A 16,961-nucleotide genomic window follows, 5' to 3' on the forward strand; every position below is an offset into this window, starting at 1 on the left:
TCAACTAAGTAACAACTAACTCAACTGACTAACTCAACTGACTCAACTAAGTAACTCAAATAACTCAACTTAGTAACTCAACTAACTCAACTGACTAACTCAACTGACTCAACTAAGTCACAACTAACTCAACTGACTAACTCAACTGACTCAACTAAGTAACAACTAACTCAGCTGACTAACTCAACTGACTCAACTAAGTAACTCAAATAACTGAACTAAGTAACTCAACTAACGCAACTCAACTGACTAACTCAACAAAGTAACTCAAATAACTAAATTGACTAACTAACTGAAGAAACTGCCTACATTTAGTCTGTTCCATCCCACTGACTCTCTACCTGTCTCATCTCTGTCCTAGGTTACGGCCATGCTGCCCCCAGCACAGACGGAGGGAAGGTTTTCTGTATGCTCTACGCCCTGCTGGGCATCCCTCTCACCCTGGTCATGTTCCAGAGTCTGGGCGAGCGCATCAACACCTTGGTGCGCTATCTACTGCACCGCCTGAAGAACTGCCTTGGCATGCGGCGCACCGAGGTCTCCATGGTCAACATGGTGGCCATCGGCTTCATCTCGTGCATGAGCACACTGTGCGTGGGTGCGCTCTCCTTCTCCCACTTTGAGGGTTGGAGCTTTTTCCACGCCTTCTACTATTGCTTCATCACGCTCACCACCATCGGCTTCGGAGACTACGTGGCGCTGCAGAAGGACCAGGCGCTGCAGACAAACCCCAAGTACGTGGCCTTCTGCTTCATGTACATCCTCACCGGCCTGACCGTGATTGGCGCCTTCCTCAACCTGGTTGTGCTGCGCTTCATGACCATGAACGCGGAGGACGAGAAGCGGGATGCCGAGCAGCGCGCCCTCCTCTCCCGGAATGGCCAGGCAGGAGGGCACAACCACCCGGGCTGCGCCCCCGACCCACCTTCCTCCTCCTCGGCCGCCTCAGGGTGCAGTGGGGGAGCTGGAGGAACGGGAGGACCAGGAGGGGGCGGAAACGGTGGTGTGGGGGGAGCGGGGCGGGGGCTGCGTAACGTATATGCGGAGGTGCTCCACTTCCAGTCCATGTGCTCCTGCCTATGGTACAAGAGCAGGGAGAAGCTGCAGTACTCCATCCCCATGATCATCCCCAGGGACCTGTCCACCTCTGACACCTACATGGAGCAGGGGGAGGCCTTTTCCTCCGATGCCCTCCATCCCCTTCACTCCAACGGCTGTGTCTACAGCATGCACCACCCCCATTCTGTCATCAGCTCTGTGTCCACGGGCCTGCACAGCCTCACCCCGTACAGACTAGGACACAGCAAGCGGCGCAGCTCCATCTAGAGGTTTGGAGGACTCCATGCTTAAAAGAACCAAGCCACACCTCTTGTCTACCACATGGAAGGACCCTAATACTGTGGCACTATTTTCGATGGACTAAACCAAGATCTAAATCAGGGGTGCTCAACTTACAGTCCTCAGGGGATCCCTGTCCTGGGGTGATGTGTTTTTGCCTGGCACTTTTAAATGATCGATTAATGCCACTGATTTTCCAAAAACAAGAATAGGCCTCGAAGACCGAAGTTTTGCACCCTTGAACTATATCCTTGCTATATTTTCAGCATCCCTTCACCGTTTGCCGTATTTAAGGTTGAAGTTATTGATCTTCACCATGTGCAGATTGTTTGAACGATAAGATGACACGTTACACTGTGAGAGACAAATATTTTTATGCGAAATAGAGGGATTATGTATTTTAAGAAACTGTGCATCATGATAAGCCACATGACTTAACAAAACCTGATTTTAAGTTTGGTGGGTGAAGTTTGTCTCTTTTTCACAAAGAAGAAAGGGACGTATTGAAGTGTTACTCCCAATAATCATCCATTAAATACATGTAAATATATTTGTAATATGGATGCTGTATTTAAGCAATGGACTTACTAGGGAAGAACCAATTTTATTAGTGAAAGTGTTCTAAAAACTAAATTGGCTCAAGCCAAACACTTTTGATTTGCTTTAGTTTCTTACTGTATTTATCTCTCAAACCTCAAAACCAATCATACATTGTGCTAAGTTTTGTCATTTTCTTTTTAATGCTTTTTTCTTGTGTGTATAATTGTTTTACTGTATGTTTGCTATTCATCGGTTTTATGTTTTCATAATAGGGTTTTACTCAGATCATGTGGGCTCACTTTGTGCATAGTAGACAGTCTAATCTTGTTCACTGCTGCACTTTATAACATTATTGTATGCTTTAGGGCGCTGGATACCAGTGCATTACATGGAATTGAAGATCCTAATTTATGCTAACTCACCTGATGTTTTGGTACCTAAATAATATATTCCTATGGATGTCATGCTCTTAAATGTTGTCAGAGGGAGATTTGTTATTGGTTAGTTTGGCTCGTAGCCCAGCAGGCAAAAGTGGTTACAATTACAGTACCTTTAGAATGTATTCATACCCCATGACTTATTCCACATTTTGTTACGTTACAGCCTGAATTCGGTATAGATTAAAAAAAATCTAAAATAAACATGTATCACCTATCTACACACAATACCCCATAATAACAACGTGAAAACATGTTTTTAAACATTTTTGTAATTGTATTGAAAGTGAAATACAGGAATATCTAATTTACATAAGTATTGATACCGCTTTGCTATGACACTCCAAATTGAGCTCAGGTGCATCCAATTTTCTTTGGTCATCCTAGAGATGTCGCTACAACTTGATTGGAGTCCACCTGTGGCCAACTGAATTGTTTGGACATTATTTAGAAAGAAATACACCTGTCTGTAAGGTCCCACAGTTGACAATGCATGTCAGAGCGGAAACTATACCATGAAGTCCAATGAACTGTCCATAGATCTTTGAGATATAATTGTGATGAGGCATATGTCTGGGAAGGGTATAAAACCATTTCTAGAGTGTTGAACGTTTTCAAGAGCACAGTGGTCTGCATCATTGGGAAATTGAAAAAATATGGAACTACCCAGACTCTGTCTAGAGCTGTCCGTCAGACCAAACTGAGCAACCGGTCAAGGGAAGGGAGGTGACCAAGAACCCAATGACCACTCTGACAGGACTACAGAGTTCCTTGTCTGAGATGGGAGAACCTGCCAGAAAAACAACAGACTCTACATTACTTCACCAATCTGGAATTTATGGGAGAGTGGCCAGACGGAATTTGAAGATTCCTTTTCACCGCCACTCCCCATCTACCTTAACAGAGCTTGAGAAAATCTGCAAGGATGGGAGAAAATTGGAGAAAATCCCCAAATACAGATGTGCAAAGCTGATACAGACATACCCAAGACAACTCAAAGCTGTAATTGCTGCCAAAGGTGCTTCTACAAAGTATTGCCACAGGGGTGTGAATACTTATGTAAATTATATATTTCTGTATTTCATTTTTAATACATTTCTTTTAAATCTAAAAACATGTTTTCATCTTTTCATTATGTAGATTGCTGAGGAAAAACAATAATTTCATCAATTTTGAATTCAGGTTGTAACACAACAAAATGTTGGATAAGTCAAGGGGTATGAATACTTTCTGAAAGCACTGTATGCCATTCAAATATATTTAGTCTTTGTTTGGGTTGGTTGAAAAGAGATTTTTCAATGCCTTTTTAGGATCCAGAAAAATGTCTACAACTGGCTGTAATCTGGTTATTTTACTATATAACAACCAAAATATGGCTTCTTGATGACATCAAGAAAAAGGTGTCTTTAACTGCTTGTAATCTGCTTATTTGCTGACTCCTCAACTAGAAAACAAATGTATAACCAGAAAACAGCATCTTCATGACGTCAGATTCATGACGTCAGAAGGCACATCTTCTTAGGGATTGCCCCTTTTTTTTTCAATTTCTGCCTAAAATGACATACCAAATCTACTTGCCTGTAGCTCAGGGTACCTGTAGCAAGGATACGCATATTCTTGGTACCATTTGAAAGGAAACACTTTGAAGTTTGTGGAAATGTGAATTGAATGTAGGAGAATATAACACAATAGGTCTGGTAGAAGAAAATACAAAGAAAAAAAACAACCGTTTTTTTTCTACCACCATCTTTGAAATGCAAGAGAAAGGTCCCACTGGTTGTAATTCCGATGGTGTCCACAAGTTGGCAGCAGTGTATGTGCAAAGTTTCCGATGGATAACTTGAAGTATGAGCGAACTACATGACATTTAGTGTGAAGTCACCCAGGTACATTTGGGCAAATCGTGAAGGAGACATTTGCATTCATATTACATTTTTCTGCAAGAATATCGTCAAATCTGTATACTTGGACTTTGATTTAGCTTTACCAGTATTAGTAGCCATAGTATAACTTCAACATTTACAAAACAACCAGTTTTCATAACTTCATAACTCTGAATATTCTTATAATTTTTGTCCAAAAGGAAAAGGCATGCTGTTGCACAAGGTTAATAGCTACATTTTACGACAGAAACATGGTTTCTGGATACTCCCATAAAGCCCAGCTCATTGGCTATCTAGCTGGCTTTGTTTGACCCCGATTGGTGCTTATTTGGCAAATTTAGAGTCGTTCAAGTGAAGACCGCCCGCGTCATCAGCGTGCCATGAAGGTGTTGCTCTCTGACCAAATATGGTGTTTTATAGGATATACTACACCCCTAAGGATATAGTGAAGTCTGGTTACGTTTTAGGATCTCTGACGAATTCATACGAACGTGATTTGACTGGTTGAAACAATGTTTAGGGTTAGAGTTTCACAGATTCCTTTCTTTGCAAATTAAACAAGTGGAAAAACAAAATTGATCGTGCATGCTATATGGACCTTTTTAGGATATGAAAAATGATTTTATCTAACAAAACAACACTTCATGTTATCTCTGGGACCCTTTGGATGATAAATCAGAGCAAGATTTCAGAATGTAAGTACACATTTCACCTTCAGAGTTGAATTTATCAAATCTATCGTGGTGAAAAAAGTGTTTTGTTGTTAGGAGCTCTCCTCAAACAATAGCATGGCATTTTTTCGCAGTAATAGCTACTGTAAATTGGACAGTGCAGTAATATTAACAAGAATTTAAGCTTTCAGCCGATATAAGACACTTACATGTACCGACATTTGTTGTTTCTATAAAATCTGCGATCGTGACACAAGGCGCTGCATGATTTACAACTGTCCCGCTGACGGGACGCTGATCCCTAAGAAGTGTCTGTGGTGATATCTGGATTACAAATAAGTGATTTACTGAATAGTCTTTATGCTGAAGAGGTCAAACAATGAGACGTTGTTTAAAACATCATGAGATGCTACTTATATTTTTGAAGGATTTTAAAAGCATTTCATTAAGGTTCATTGAAACTTTTTTTGATTGAATCACTTCAGATTGATTTTAAGACTGATTTTAAGACTGTCTGTTTTTTTTATCATTCTACCACTGATTCGTCTAATTTTCTTAATAAAGTTTATTAATTGGAAATTGACTACAATTCTTTGTTGTTGTCATTTTTATTTATTTGCATCGTGATTCGGTGGTACTGGTTACCCAAGTTCAAAGTCAAAATCTCAGTTCATCACATTATTTCTTAACTGCTTGGTGAAACATAACGGAGACCCACATTGCCTCAAATAGAGCCAGTTACATCTCATAGACATCTCCTTCACACCTTGAGATCAGCAGAGGGTCACAACCGTAGGTGCTGCTGCATCAGAAAGAGGGTCCATCCCTCCTATGACTACAGCGTCTGCCGTCCAACACCTTCCACTCGCATGCACACACGTTGATACCGACCCAGACAGTAGCAGTAGGATCTTCAAACAAAGTTGTCAGCTGAGTATACAAGTCTATTCTCTGCACGTTTGATGTCTTAAATAGACACTCCAGTTTGTCCAGAAGTAGTGTAATAATGGTCATTTTTAACAGCTTAGCTAAACAACAAGCTAACTTATAAACTCTGAACAACAACAACCATTTTAAAAACAATTGCATTGAGGATTTTACATACTGTAGTTTGTATCACAATCCTATATTAGAAACTAGTTACACTTTACTTAGGGTGTACAGTTATGTATTGTTACTTGTTTTAAGAATGTACTGTATGAGTCCCTTAGAAAGTATTATAAATCCGTTTATATACAATTTTCTTTGTGCATTATAAGCAGTTCATAGATACTTATGACTTATAAAATCTAATGCATTATAACAGCATTAGCATGTTTCTTAAGTAAAGTATTACAAAACGTTTTGGATAACATAATTTACATAATGTTACGGAAATATGGACAAGGAAGGGCAAATAAAAGTTTAGGCAACTCCTGGCTCAGCCCACGCCATGACACATTTTACGTAAAACAATCTCAAAGCGCTGACAAAGTCCCACCTTGATTTGAGTGATTCTCCTCTCCACTCCCCTCGTCCTCTTTTCCGCTCTATTTCCAGTTCGACCTGCCTATGCTGCGACAGGTTTGGCTCCTCCTAATGCGTCTTATGCCATTACCTTGCATCCTTCACTCACTGTTGTCATCGCTCAGCCCCTCGCTCAGCCCCTGTTGCTGTTTGACTTCCTCTCAGTAATCATCAAGGTTGGTTGTTTGACCCCTCTGTCTTTGGCTCACCTCTCACCACCTCGCAAACCCGGGGTTGTCATTTTCTTGGAAGAAGGAGGAAATTCATCCTGTAATTCTTCCTTTCATCATTCTCCATTGCTTAAGGATGGAGAAAGTAGCTCTGGACAAAGGAAAAGTAAATAAGATCATAACAAAATTGTTATAAGGGGAAGTTCAGGATTCTACAAGTTGATGTAAAAACATGCACATACCACTCACATTGAGATTTAGCTAGCGGTGGCTAAAGTTAGCTGAAGTTTGTTGTGGCTGTTTAGAGAAAAGCGAACCATGGATTACAGTTTCCCTTGGTCCATAGACTACTTTCAGGGTGATAAACCATCTAACATCAAGTTGTAAAATCCTTAACTTCCCCTTTAAGCAACAAGTAACAGCAGGCAACAGTACCAAAATGTATTTTAGTCTTGGTCCATAATAGTCTCTAACCAGTCTGATTGGTACATAGCTCTTGTCAATGATGGATATAGTCGGATTGTACTGTAGCTAAGTACATTCTTTGCTCATTTTAAGTCTGTTCATAGGTTTCAACTCTCCTATTTCAAATGTGCTGGTTATTTTACAATGCCATAAAACATTTGCATTCCTAGAACTGCCAGAAATCCTTATTTGACAGAAAGCACATATCCAAGGCCACGCAGGTTAAATTCCAACTGGAAATTAAAATGTTCGATGGATGTGATAGTTGTTGATCCAATGGGAGCTGGTCAGAATGCTAGCAGTTGTTTCAAGCACAGCTGCAGAGAAACCAGCTGGAAAGCATCATATTTTCACTCTTATTTGATAAGAACAATCTGAAATCATATCATCAATGAGACATGGCCATAATATCAAATCCCAACATTAATTTAGTGAGTGTAAGGAACAAATGTGGAGAAGATAGATTAGTTTATTTTTTTATCCCTCCCTCCCTCCCTCCCTCCCTCCCTCCCTCCCTCCCTCCCTCCCTCCCTCCCTCCCTCCCTCTCGTTCTCTAACTCTCTCTCTGTCTCCGCTCCTCCCCTACTTTCATCCCTTGTTGCAACTTCAGAACAAGTGTCACGTACTGGGGGGGGGGGGGTGGGGGGGTTTATCTAGTTTATTTAGTTCTATGAAGTTTGGTTCTAGTTTCTTTTTTCTATGTTGGGGTTTTTGTATGATCCCCAATTAGAGGCAGCTGGTCATCATTGTCTCTAATTGGGGATCATATTTAAGTAGTTGTTTTTCCCACCTGTGTTTGTGGGAGATTATTTTGAGTTAGTGCATGTTGCACCTCTTTCGTCACGGTTTGTGTTTTGTTTGTAGTTTAGTCTTTGTTTTGCAAAGTTTCACATTTAAATAAAAGATGTGGAACGATACCCACGCTGCTCTTTGATCTCCTTCCTATGACGAACGTGACAGAATCTCCCACCACCAGAGGACCAAGCAGCGTGGCCAGGAGTGGACATGGGAGGAGATCCTGGACAGCAAGGGGCCCTGGACGCAGATTGGGGAATATCGCCGTCCAAGGGAGGAGATAGAGGCAGCAAAAGAGGAACGGCGACGATACGAGGAATTAGCACGGCAACGACGAAAACCCGAGATGCAGCTCTCCCCCCAAATTTTTTTGGGGGGGGCACATGGGGAGATTGGCAGACTCAGGGTTTAGACCTGAGCCAACTCCTCGTGCTTACCGTGGGGAGCGTGTGACCAGTCAGGCACTGTGTTATGCGGTGATGCGCACTGTATCTCCAGTACGCATTCATAGCCTGGTATGCACTGTGCCTGCGCCCCGCATTTGCCGGGCTAAAGTGAGCATTCAGCCAGGACGGGTTGTGCCGGCTCAGCGCTCCTGGTCTCCAGTACGCCTCTTCGGTCCAGGATATCCTTCGCCAGCTCTACGCACTGTGTCGCCAGTGCGCATTCACAGCCCAGTTCGTCCTGTGCCAGCGCCCCGCACTTGCCGGGCTAAAGTGAGTGTTCAGCCAGGACGGGTTGTGCCAGCTCTACGCTCCAGACCTTCAGTGCGCCTCCACGGTCCAGTATATCCTGCACCGGTTCTACGCACCAGGTCTCCAGTGTGCCTCCACAGCCCAGTACGTCCTGTGCCGCCTCCTCGCACTCTCCCTGCAGTGCGTGTCCTCAGTCAGGTACGTCCTATGCCTCCTCCTCGCACTCTCCCTGAAGTGCGTGTCCTCAGTCCAGTACGTCCTGTGCCTGCTCCTCGCACTCACCCTGAAGTGCGTGTCACCAGTCTGGTGCCACCTGTCCCGGCTCCATGCACTAGGCCTCCAGTGCACCTGCCCAGTCCGGTACGTCCTGTGTCTGCTCTCCGCACTCGCTCTGAGGTGCGTGTTACCAGTCGGGCGCCACCTGTGCTAGCCCCACGCATCAAGCCTCCAGTGCGCCTTCCCGTTCCAGAGCTTCCGGCGACAGTTCCCAGTCTGGAGCTTCCGACGACGGTTCCCAGTCCGGAGCTTCCGGCGACGGTTCCCAGACTGGAGCTTCCGGCCACAGTTCCCAGTCCGGAACCTCCGGCGACGGCCCACAGCCCGGAGCCTCCTGAGACGGCCCACAGCCCGGAGCCTCCTGAGACGGCCCACAGCCCGGAGCCTCCTGAGATGGCCCGGAGCCTCCACCGACGGTCCGAAGCCTCCAGCGACAGTCGCCAGTCCAGAGCCTCCACCGATGCTGGCGGGTTCGCAGGATGAGAGGGTTCTTCGTCCCACACCAGAGCCGCCTCCTATGCTGGCGGATTCACAGGATTAGAGGGTTCTTCGTCCTGCACCAGAACCGCCTCCGATGCGGGAGGATCCGCGGGATGAGAAGGTTCTTCGTCCTGCACCAGAGCTGCCACCAACACTAGACACCCCCCCTAACCCTCCCTTTTGGTTTCAGGTTTTGCGGTCGGAGTCCGCACCTTTGGGGGGTACTGTCACATCCTGACCATAGAGGGCTCTTATTTTCTATGGTAGAGTAGCTCAGGGCGTGACTGGGGGGGGGGGGGTTATTTAGTTCTATGTTTGGTTCTAGTTTCTTTTTTCTATGTTGGGGTTTTTGTATGATCCCCAATTAGAGGCAGCTGGTCATCATTGTCTCTAATTGGGGATCATATTTAAGTAGTTGTTTTTCCCACCTGTGTTTGTGGGAGATTATTTTGAGTTAGTGCATGTTGCACCTCTTTCGTCACGGTTTGTGTTTTGTTTGTAGTTTATTGTTTGTTTTGCAAAGTTTCACATTAAAATAAAAGATGTGGAACGATACCCACGCTGCGCTTTGGTCTCCTTCCTACGACGAACGTGACAACAGGCTATTATCATTTCACAGAATCATTTTAGCAATGGATCCTTTCTTTTGCGAGTCCCTTTTGAAAAGTGGGAAAACACATTCATTGGAATAAATGAAAGCTGGGAGGGTGACGGTGGGGTGAGTGTCGCGGCACTGGTACATTATGCCAGCTTTTAGTTAACACACACACACAACACACTGATTTATCTGGAGCCTCCACTTGTGAATGTTGATGATTCAGCTCCTCACGTTTCCAGTCTCCAGGCTCGTTGCGTTTAGCCAACTCATTTTCCACAGGAAACAGAAAAACATGTCTGTCTAGGCCTTTATTACAGCAGCACTGAATCTCATTAATGACCTGGCTCTTCTCATTGCCGTTAATCATACAGGCACAAAATGGTTGCTTCAGCCCCTGAAATTCATCCATCCAGGAGAATGGGCCAGATTGGGGTGTAATAACTAATCTTTTCAACACTCACAAATCACACCGTCTTCTTAGTTTTACTCGGTTCTCATGTTTTATGTCTTTGTGTTGTGAGTTTTTGTCCTCACACAAACATAAAGCAGATCATTTTTATGCTGTTGTCATTTTCTTGAGATGAGAAATTCTTCGCATTTTTATTCTTATTTGGGATTAATATTCGTATTGATATAGAAAGTGAAGAAAGTTTGAATGATTCTACAGAAACATTTGTCATTCACTTTAACAGATAATTAAACCTAAAATTATATTTGGTCCCATAAATTTGCAATGCATAAAGTCCTATTTCTGCATATATTCACAGAACAAACTCGGAACAAACTTATGTCCACTACGTCCATGTGAAGTCAGATGGGCAGTAGGGGATTGGGGAGACTCTGGGGACTGAATGTGTCCCTGTATTGGCAGAGGAGTGGGGAGTCTGGGGAATTAATGTGTCTCTGCCTGCCTGCCTGCCTGCCTGCCTGCCTGCCTGCCTGCCTGCCTGCCTGCCTGCCTGCCTGCCTGTCTGTCTGTCTGTCTGTCTGCCTTTCTCTCTCTCTCTCTTTCTCTCGCTCGCTCACTCTCTCTCTCTCCTTCTCTTTCCTCCCTCCCTCTCTCCCTGCCTCATCTTCTCCCTCTCCTCCCTCTGGCTCCCTACCTCCTCTCCTCCTTCTCTCTCTCCCTCCCAGCCTCCTCTCCTTCCTCTCTTCTCTCTCTTTCCTTCTCTCCTCCCTCTCTTTCTCCCTGCATCCTCTCCTCACTCTCTCTCTGCTCTCTCTCCCTCCTCTCCTCCCTCCTTCTCTCTGCTCTTTCTCTCTCCCTCCCTGCCTCCTCTCCTCCCTCCCTCTCCCCTCTCTCTCTTTCACTCCCTGTCTCCTCTCCTCACTCTCTCTCCTCCCTCACAGTAGAGTTCCAGTAGCCTCATTTCCCACTGATGCCTTTATATGCAGAGGATCCACTGGACCAGGTATGTGTGTGAGTGTGTGTGTTTGGCATACATGTGTGTGTTTACTTGTCTGTGTGTGCACAGGGGATACGGAGGCTCAGGACAAATAAATATCATATACAGAGAAGTGTTAAAATAGATCAGATGAATAAGGGCACGTTGACCCCATTCAATCTTATCCGACGCTGCTATTTACTTTCATTTCACACCCATTCAACTGAGCAGGCTGGTCTCGGTGACAGAGCGCTTGGTTGTGAAAGATGGTTCAAATCAGCTGTAATGGGTGATTGTTTAGCTGATGCCTCGAACTCAGAGGGAAAATGGCAGCCAGCGTCAAGGATCCTGGGGAGGGTCTCATCTCATGCGATGGGGTTGACATTAGCCGTGTTATGCAACCGTAACCTCCAGCTTTGAAGTGGGAGGGAGTGGCAGGGGGCTTATGCTTTACTGACACTAGATACAGCATCTGCCCCCTGCCACTCCCTCCCACTCCATCCTCCCCAGCCCACCCCCAGCTGTGTGTGTGTTTGTTGCTGCTGCCTGACACCCCCCCCCTCCCCCCATCTTCTCCAGATCCCCCCCCCATTCTTGCAATCATTCTGCTCCCCTGGCTTCAGAGACGAGCCCAGTGCGGTGCCCTATGCAGCAAGCTTTTGGCACTAGGCAAAAAAATGTCAGTTTGATAACGCACGTAGCTCGCTCCCTCAGCTGAGGTTTAGGGACCACTTACGCACATGATCAAACAGCGGGCATGGTTTGCAATACCGTCACCACGAGCATTTCAACTTTCAGTCGGAGCAGAGGATCAAAATGTAAACATCCTCCAGAACAAATAAATAGAGGTCAGTTGATGTGTCAAAATTGAGTCACACCCAATGAACGGTCTAGATTTACTATCAACACTCCACTGTCTGGAACCCTTAAATGAACCACTACACTGTCAGGGACCCCTAAATGAACCACTACACTGTCAGGGACCCCTAAAGGAACCACTGCACTGTCAGGGACCCCTAAAGGAACCACTGCACTGTCAGGGACCCCTAAAGGAACCACTGCACTGTCAGGGACCCCTAAAGGAACCACTTCACTGTCATGAACTCCTAAAGGAACCACTGCACTGTCAGGGACCCCTAAGGGAACCACAGCACTGTCAGGAACCCCTAGAGCATTTTTTTTATAAATAAATAAAATATTAATTAATTTATTCATTTATTTTTTTATTACATTTTCAAACGTTTCACAACCAGAAATAACATTAAACCATCTAGTGTTCAGCGAATTAACAACACAATGTCAAATTCAGGTAGCCTAGTCAAATAAATAACATCCATTCACATGAATTATTACTCTCTCGTGGGAATTCCACTAACTGTCACAACTTCTGCCGAAGTCGACGCCTCTCCTTGTTCGGGCGGTGTTCGACGGTCGACGTCGCCGGTCTTCTAGCCATCGCTGATACATTTTTCATTTTCCATTTGTTTTGTCTTGTTTTCCTACACACCTGGTTCTCATTTCCCTCATTATGTGTTGTGTATTTAACCCTCTGTTGCCCCATGTCTTTGGGTGGTATTGTTTATTGTAAGTGCATGTGCACATATGTTTGACTGGTGCGCGTCGGGTTATTGTACCCATATTTCGTATTTTCTTATGCCGTTTGTTTTTACTATTAAACTGCTCTGGCTATTTACCAAGTTCTGCTCTCCTGCGTCTGACTGCCCTGCCACCAGTTACACACCCCTTACACTAACGGTCCTAACATCCATTCACATTAACCGTTACTCTCTCGCGGGAATTCCACTAATGGTCCGTATGTAGCCAAACGTAGCTGCTGCTCATGCCGTTTGCTCGAAAATTAATAAATGGTTAAAAAAAAGTAAGGCCCACGTCCATAGACACATACCAGCTCTACTGGGAATACTGCTACTACCAGCAGTACTACACCTTCACCTGTCGACAACACAAGTTGTTCGCCTTCCACGAGCACATCCAATGCTAGCATCAGTAATTCTACATTTGTTGTTAGCCCAGCTAGCATGGACACTGACAGTTGTGAATCTGATGCAGCCGAAGAGCTACTGCCCCCTTACCCGGGAAAGCACCGAACAACAGACAGAGACGTTGGACCATCAAAAAGGCGCAAATATGATGAGAACTACATTCATTTGGGGTTCACTTATATTGGGAGTAGTGCCTTTGCTCAGCCACAGTGTGTTATATGTGAAAAAGTACCATCTTACAACTCGATGAAACCTTCACTCTTGCGCAGACATTTAGAAACAAAACATGCCAATTTGGAAAATAAGCCATAGGAGTTTTTTGAGCGAGAATTAAGACGACTTTCGAATAGTAAGACATGTATAAAAGCAACAGATACCATTAATAAGAAGGTGCTCGAAGCATCTTATATGGTGAGCTACCGAGTGGCTAGGACAGGCAGGCCCATACTATTCAGGAGAATTCTTCCTGCTGCCACAGATATGGTTGGGACAATGCTGGGGGAAAAGGACAAAAAACAACTATACAGACAATGCTTTCATCAAACAACATTGTTTCATGATGCATCAGTGACATGGCAGGAGATGTTTTGAAACAATTATTGCTTTGCATACAAGCCAGTGAATTCTATGCATTACAGCTGGATGAGTCAACAGATGTTGAGGGCATGGCACATTTCCTGGTATATGTCCTTTACGTTTATGGGGGGTCAATTAAGGAAGACATCCTCTTCTGCAAACCACTGGAAACCAGGACAACATGAAAGGGTATTTTTTAAAGTACTGGACAGCTTTGTGACCTCAAATGGACTTTGGTGGTCAAGATGTGTTGGTACCATGATAGGAAGACATAGTGGAGTGGTAACACCCGTGCAAGCAGTTGCTCCCGACGCCACTTGGGTACACTGCAGTATCCACCGAGAGGCTCTTGCTGCCAAGGGAATGCCTGACAGCTTGAAAGACGTTTTGGACACTACAGTGAAAATGGTTAACTTTGTTAAAGCAAGGCCCCTGAACTCTCGTGTGTTTTCTGCACTATGCGATGATATGGGCAGCGACCATGTAACGCTTTTACAACATAGATAAGTGCTCTGGTTTTCAAGGGGCAAAGTATTGACACGTTTTTTTTTATTGCGAGACGAGCCTGAAGTTATCTTTTACTGACCATGATTTTCACTTGTCTGACCGCTTGCATGATGACGAGTTTCTCACACGACTGGCCTATCTGGGTGATGTTTTTTCTCGCCTGAATGATCTGAATCTAGGATTAGAGGAACTCTCTGCAACTATATTCAATGTGCAGGACAAATTGAGGCTATGATGAAGACGTTGGAGCTCTTCTCTCTCTGCATTAACAAGGACAACACACAGGTCTTTCCATCATTGTATGATTTTTTGTGTGCAAATTAACTCAAGCTTACTGACAATGTCAAATGTGATATAGCGAAGCACCTGAGTGAGTTAGGTGTGCAATTACGCAGGTACTTTCCCGAAACGGATGACGCAAGCAACTGGATTCGTTATCCCTTTCATGCCCTGCCTCCAGTCCACTTACCGATATCTGAACAAGTGAGCCTCATCGAAATTGCAACAAGCGGTTCTGTGAAAATGTAATTTAATCACTGGCAGATTTCTGGATAGGGCTGCGCTCAGAGTTTCTTGCCTTGGTAAATCCCGCTGTTAAGACACTGATTCCTTTTGCAACCACGTACCTATGTGAGAGTGGATTCATTGGACTTGAGAGCATCCTGTTGGCTGTATCACTACTTGGTACGGCAACTGCTCCGCCCACAACCGTAAGGCTCTCCAGAGGGTAGTGAGGTCTGCACAACGCATCACCGGGGGCAAACTACCTGCCCTCCAGGACACCTACAGCACCTGATGTTACAGGAAGGCCAAAAGGTTTATCAAGGACCACAACCACCCGAGCCACTGCCTGTTCACCCCGCTATCATCCAGAAGGCGAGGTCAGTACAGGTGCATCAAAGCTGGGACCGAGAGACTGAAAAACAGCTTCTATCTCAAGGCGATCAGACTGTTAAACAGCCGTCACTAACATTGAGTGGCTGCTGCCAACATACTGACTCAAATCTCTAGTCACTTTAATAATAAAAAATTGGATGTAATAAATGTATCACTAGTCACTTTAAACAATGCCACTTTATATAATGTTTACATACCCCACATTACTCATCTCATATGTATATACTGTACTCTTGTCACGTCCTGACCCTAGTAAGATGTCATTTTCTATTGTAGAGTAGAGCAGGGCATGATAGGGGGTGTTTTGGGTTGTTCTATGTTTTCTATTTCTATGTTTAAGTTCTAGTTTTTCTATTTCTATGTTGGGATTGTTTGGGTTGATCTCTAATTGGAGGCAGCTGATCCTCGTTGCCTCTGATTAGAGATCATATTTAAGGAGGGGTTTTTCTCTTCCTGTTTTGTGGGTTATTATCTTTTGAGTAGTGTTTGTTTATCTCTGCGTCACGGTTTGTTGTTTTGTAAATTCAGTTATTTTGTGTATTGCAAAAGTTTCACGGATTAAATAAATAATGTGGAACTACAAACACGCTGCACCTTGGTCCGCTCCTTCAGACAGCCGTGACAACTCTATACCATCTACTGCATCTTGCCTATGCCATTCATCCATATATTTATATGTACATATTCTTATTCATTCCTTTACACTTGTGTGTGTATAAGGTAGTTGTTTTGAAATTGTTAGATTACTTGTTAGATATCACTGCATGGTCGGAACTAGCAGCACAAGCATTTCACCACACTTGCATTAACATCTGCTAACCATGTGTATGTGACAAATGAAATTTGATTTGATTCTCAGCCCTCAATAGCATGAACACTAAATACAGGCACAGACTGTGTATGGAAAATGATTTAAGACAGACTCTCTCCAATACAACCCAACATTTCAGAGTTATGTGCATCCTTTCAAGCACACCCTCCTCATTAACTGTTGGTGAGTTATTCACCATTTTTTATTAACAAATACGTTTTTATATGTAAGATGGCTAAATATAGAGCAAATGTATTGTATATTATTATTTGTGCCCTGGTCCTATAAGAGCTCTTTGTCACTTCCAATGAGCCGGGTTGTGACAAAAAGTCAGTCATTCTCTGTCAGGGATCCCTAAAAGAACCCCAGCCCTGTCAGGAACCCCTAAAGGAACCACTGCACTGTCATAAACCCCTAAAGGAACCACTGCACTGTCAGGGACCCCTAAAGGAACCACTGCACTGTCATAAACCCCTAAAGGAGCCATTGCACTGTCAGTGACCCCTAAAGGAACCACAGCACTGCCAGGAACCCCTAAAGGAGCTTCTGCACTGTCAGGAACCCCCAAAGGAGCCTCTGCACTGTCAGGAACCCCTAAAGGAACCACAGCACTGCCAGGAACCCCTAAAGGAGCCTCTGCACTGTCAGGAACCCCTAAAGGAACCACTGCACTGTCATAAACCCCTAAAGGAGCCTCTGCACTGTCAGGAACCCCCAAAGGAGCCTCTGCACTGTCAGGAACCCCTAAAGGAACCACAGCACTGTCAGGAACCCCTAAAGGAACTGTATCACTGTTGGGTAGGTGACTTTCTACATGTAATCAAATCAAATGTTATTTGTCACATGCACCGAATACAACAGGTGTAGACCTTACAGTGAAATGCTTACTTACAAGCCCTTAACCAACAATGCAGATTTAAGAAAAATA

At 44.3% G+C, this 16,961-nt stretch overlaps 1 protein-coding gene across 1 annotated transcript in view; it reads left to right on the forward strand.

Moving 5' to 3' along the window:
- The window catches only part of kcnk3a (potassium channel, subfamily K, member 3a), a 60,405-nt gene extending 54,947 nt beyond the window's left edge, over nucleotides 1-5,458 (forward strand). The window contains exon 2 of the mRNA XM_014143993.3: nucleotides 362-5,458. Within this exon, the coding sequence (XP_013999468.1) occupies nucleotides 362-1,326 (965 nt within the window). The 3' untranslated portion in view covers nucleotides 1,327-5,458. The remainder of the gene's footprint in view (nucleotides 1-361) is intronic.
- The last annotated feature ends 11,503 nt before the right edge of the window (nucleotides 5,459-16,961 follow it).

The sequence above is a fragment of the Salmo salar genome, chromosome 15 (genome assembly GCF_965601325.2).
Source record: "Salmo salar chromosome 15, fSalSal1, whole genome shotgun sequence".
In the NCBI taxonomy this organism is placed as follows: domain Eukaryota; kingdom Metazoa; phylum Chordata; class Actinopteri; order Salmoniformes; family Salmonidae; genus Salmo; species Salmo salar.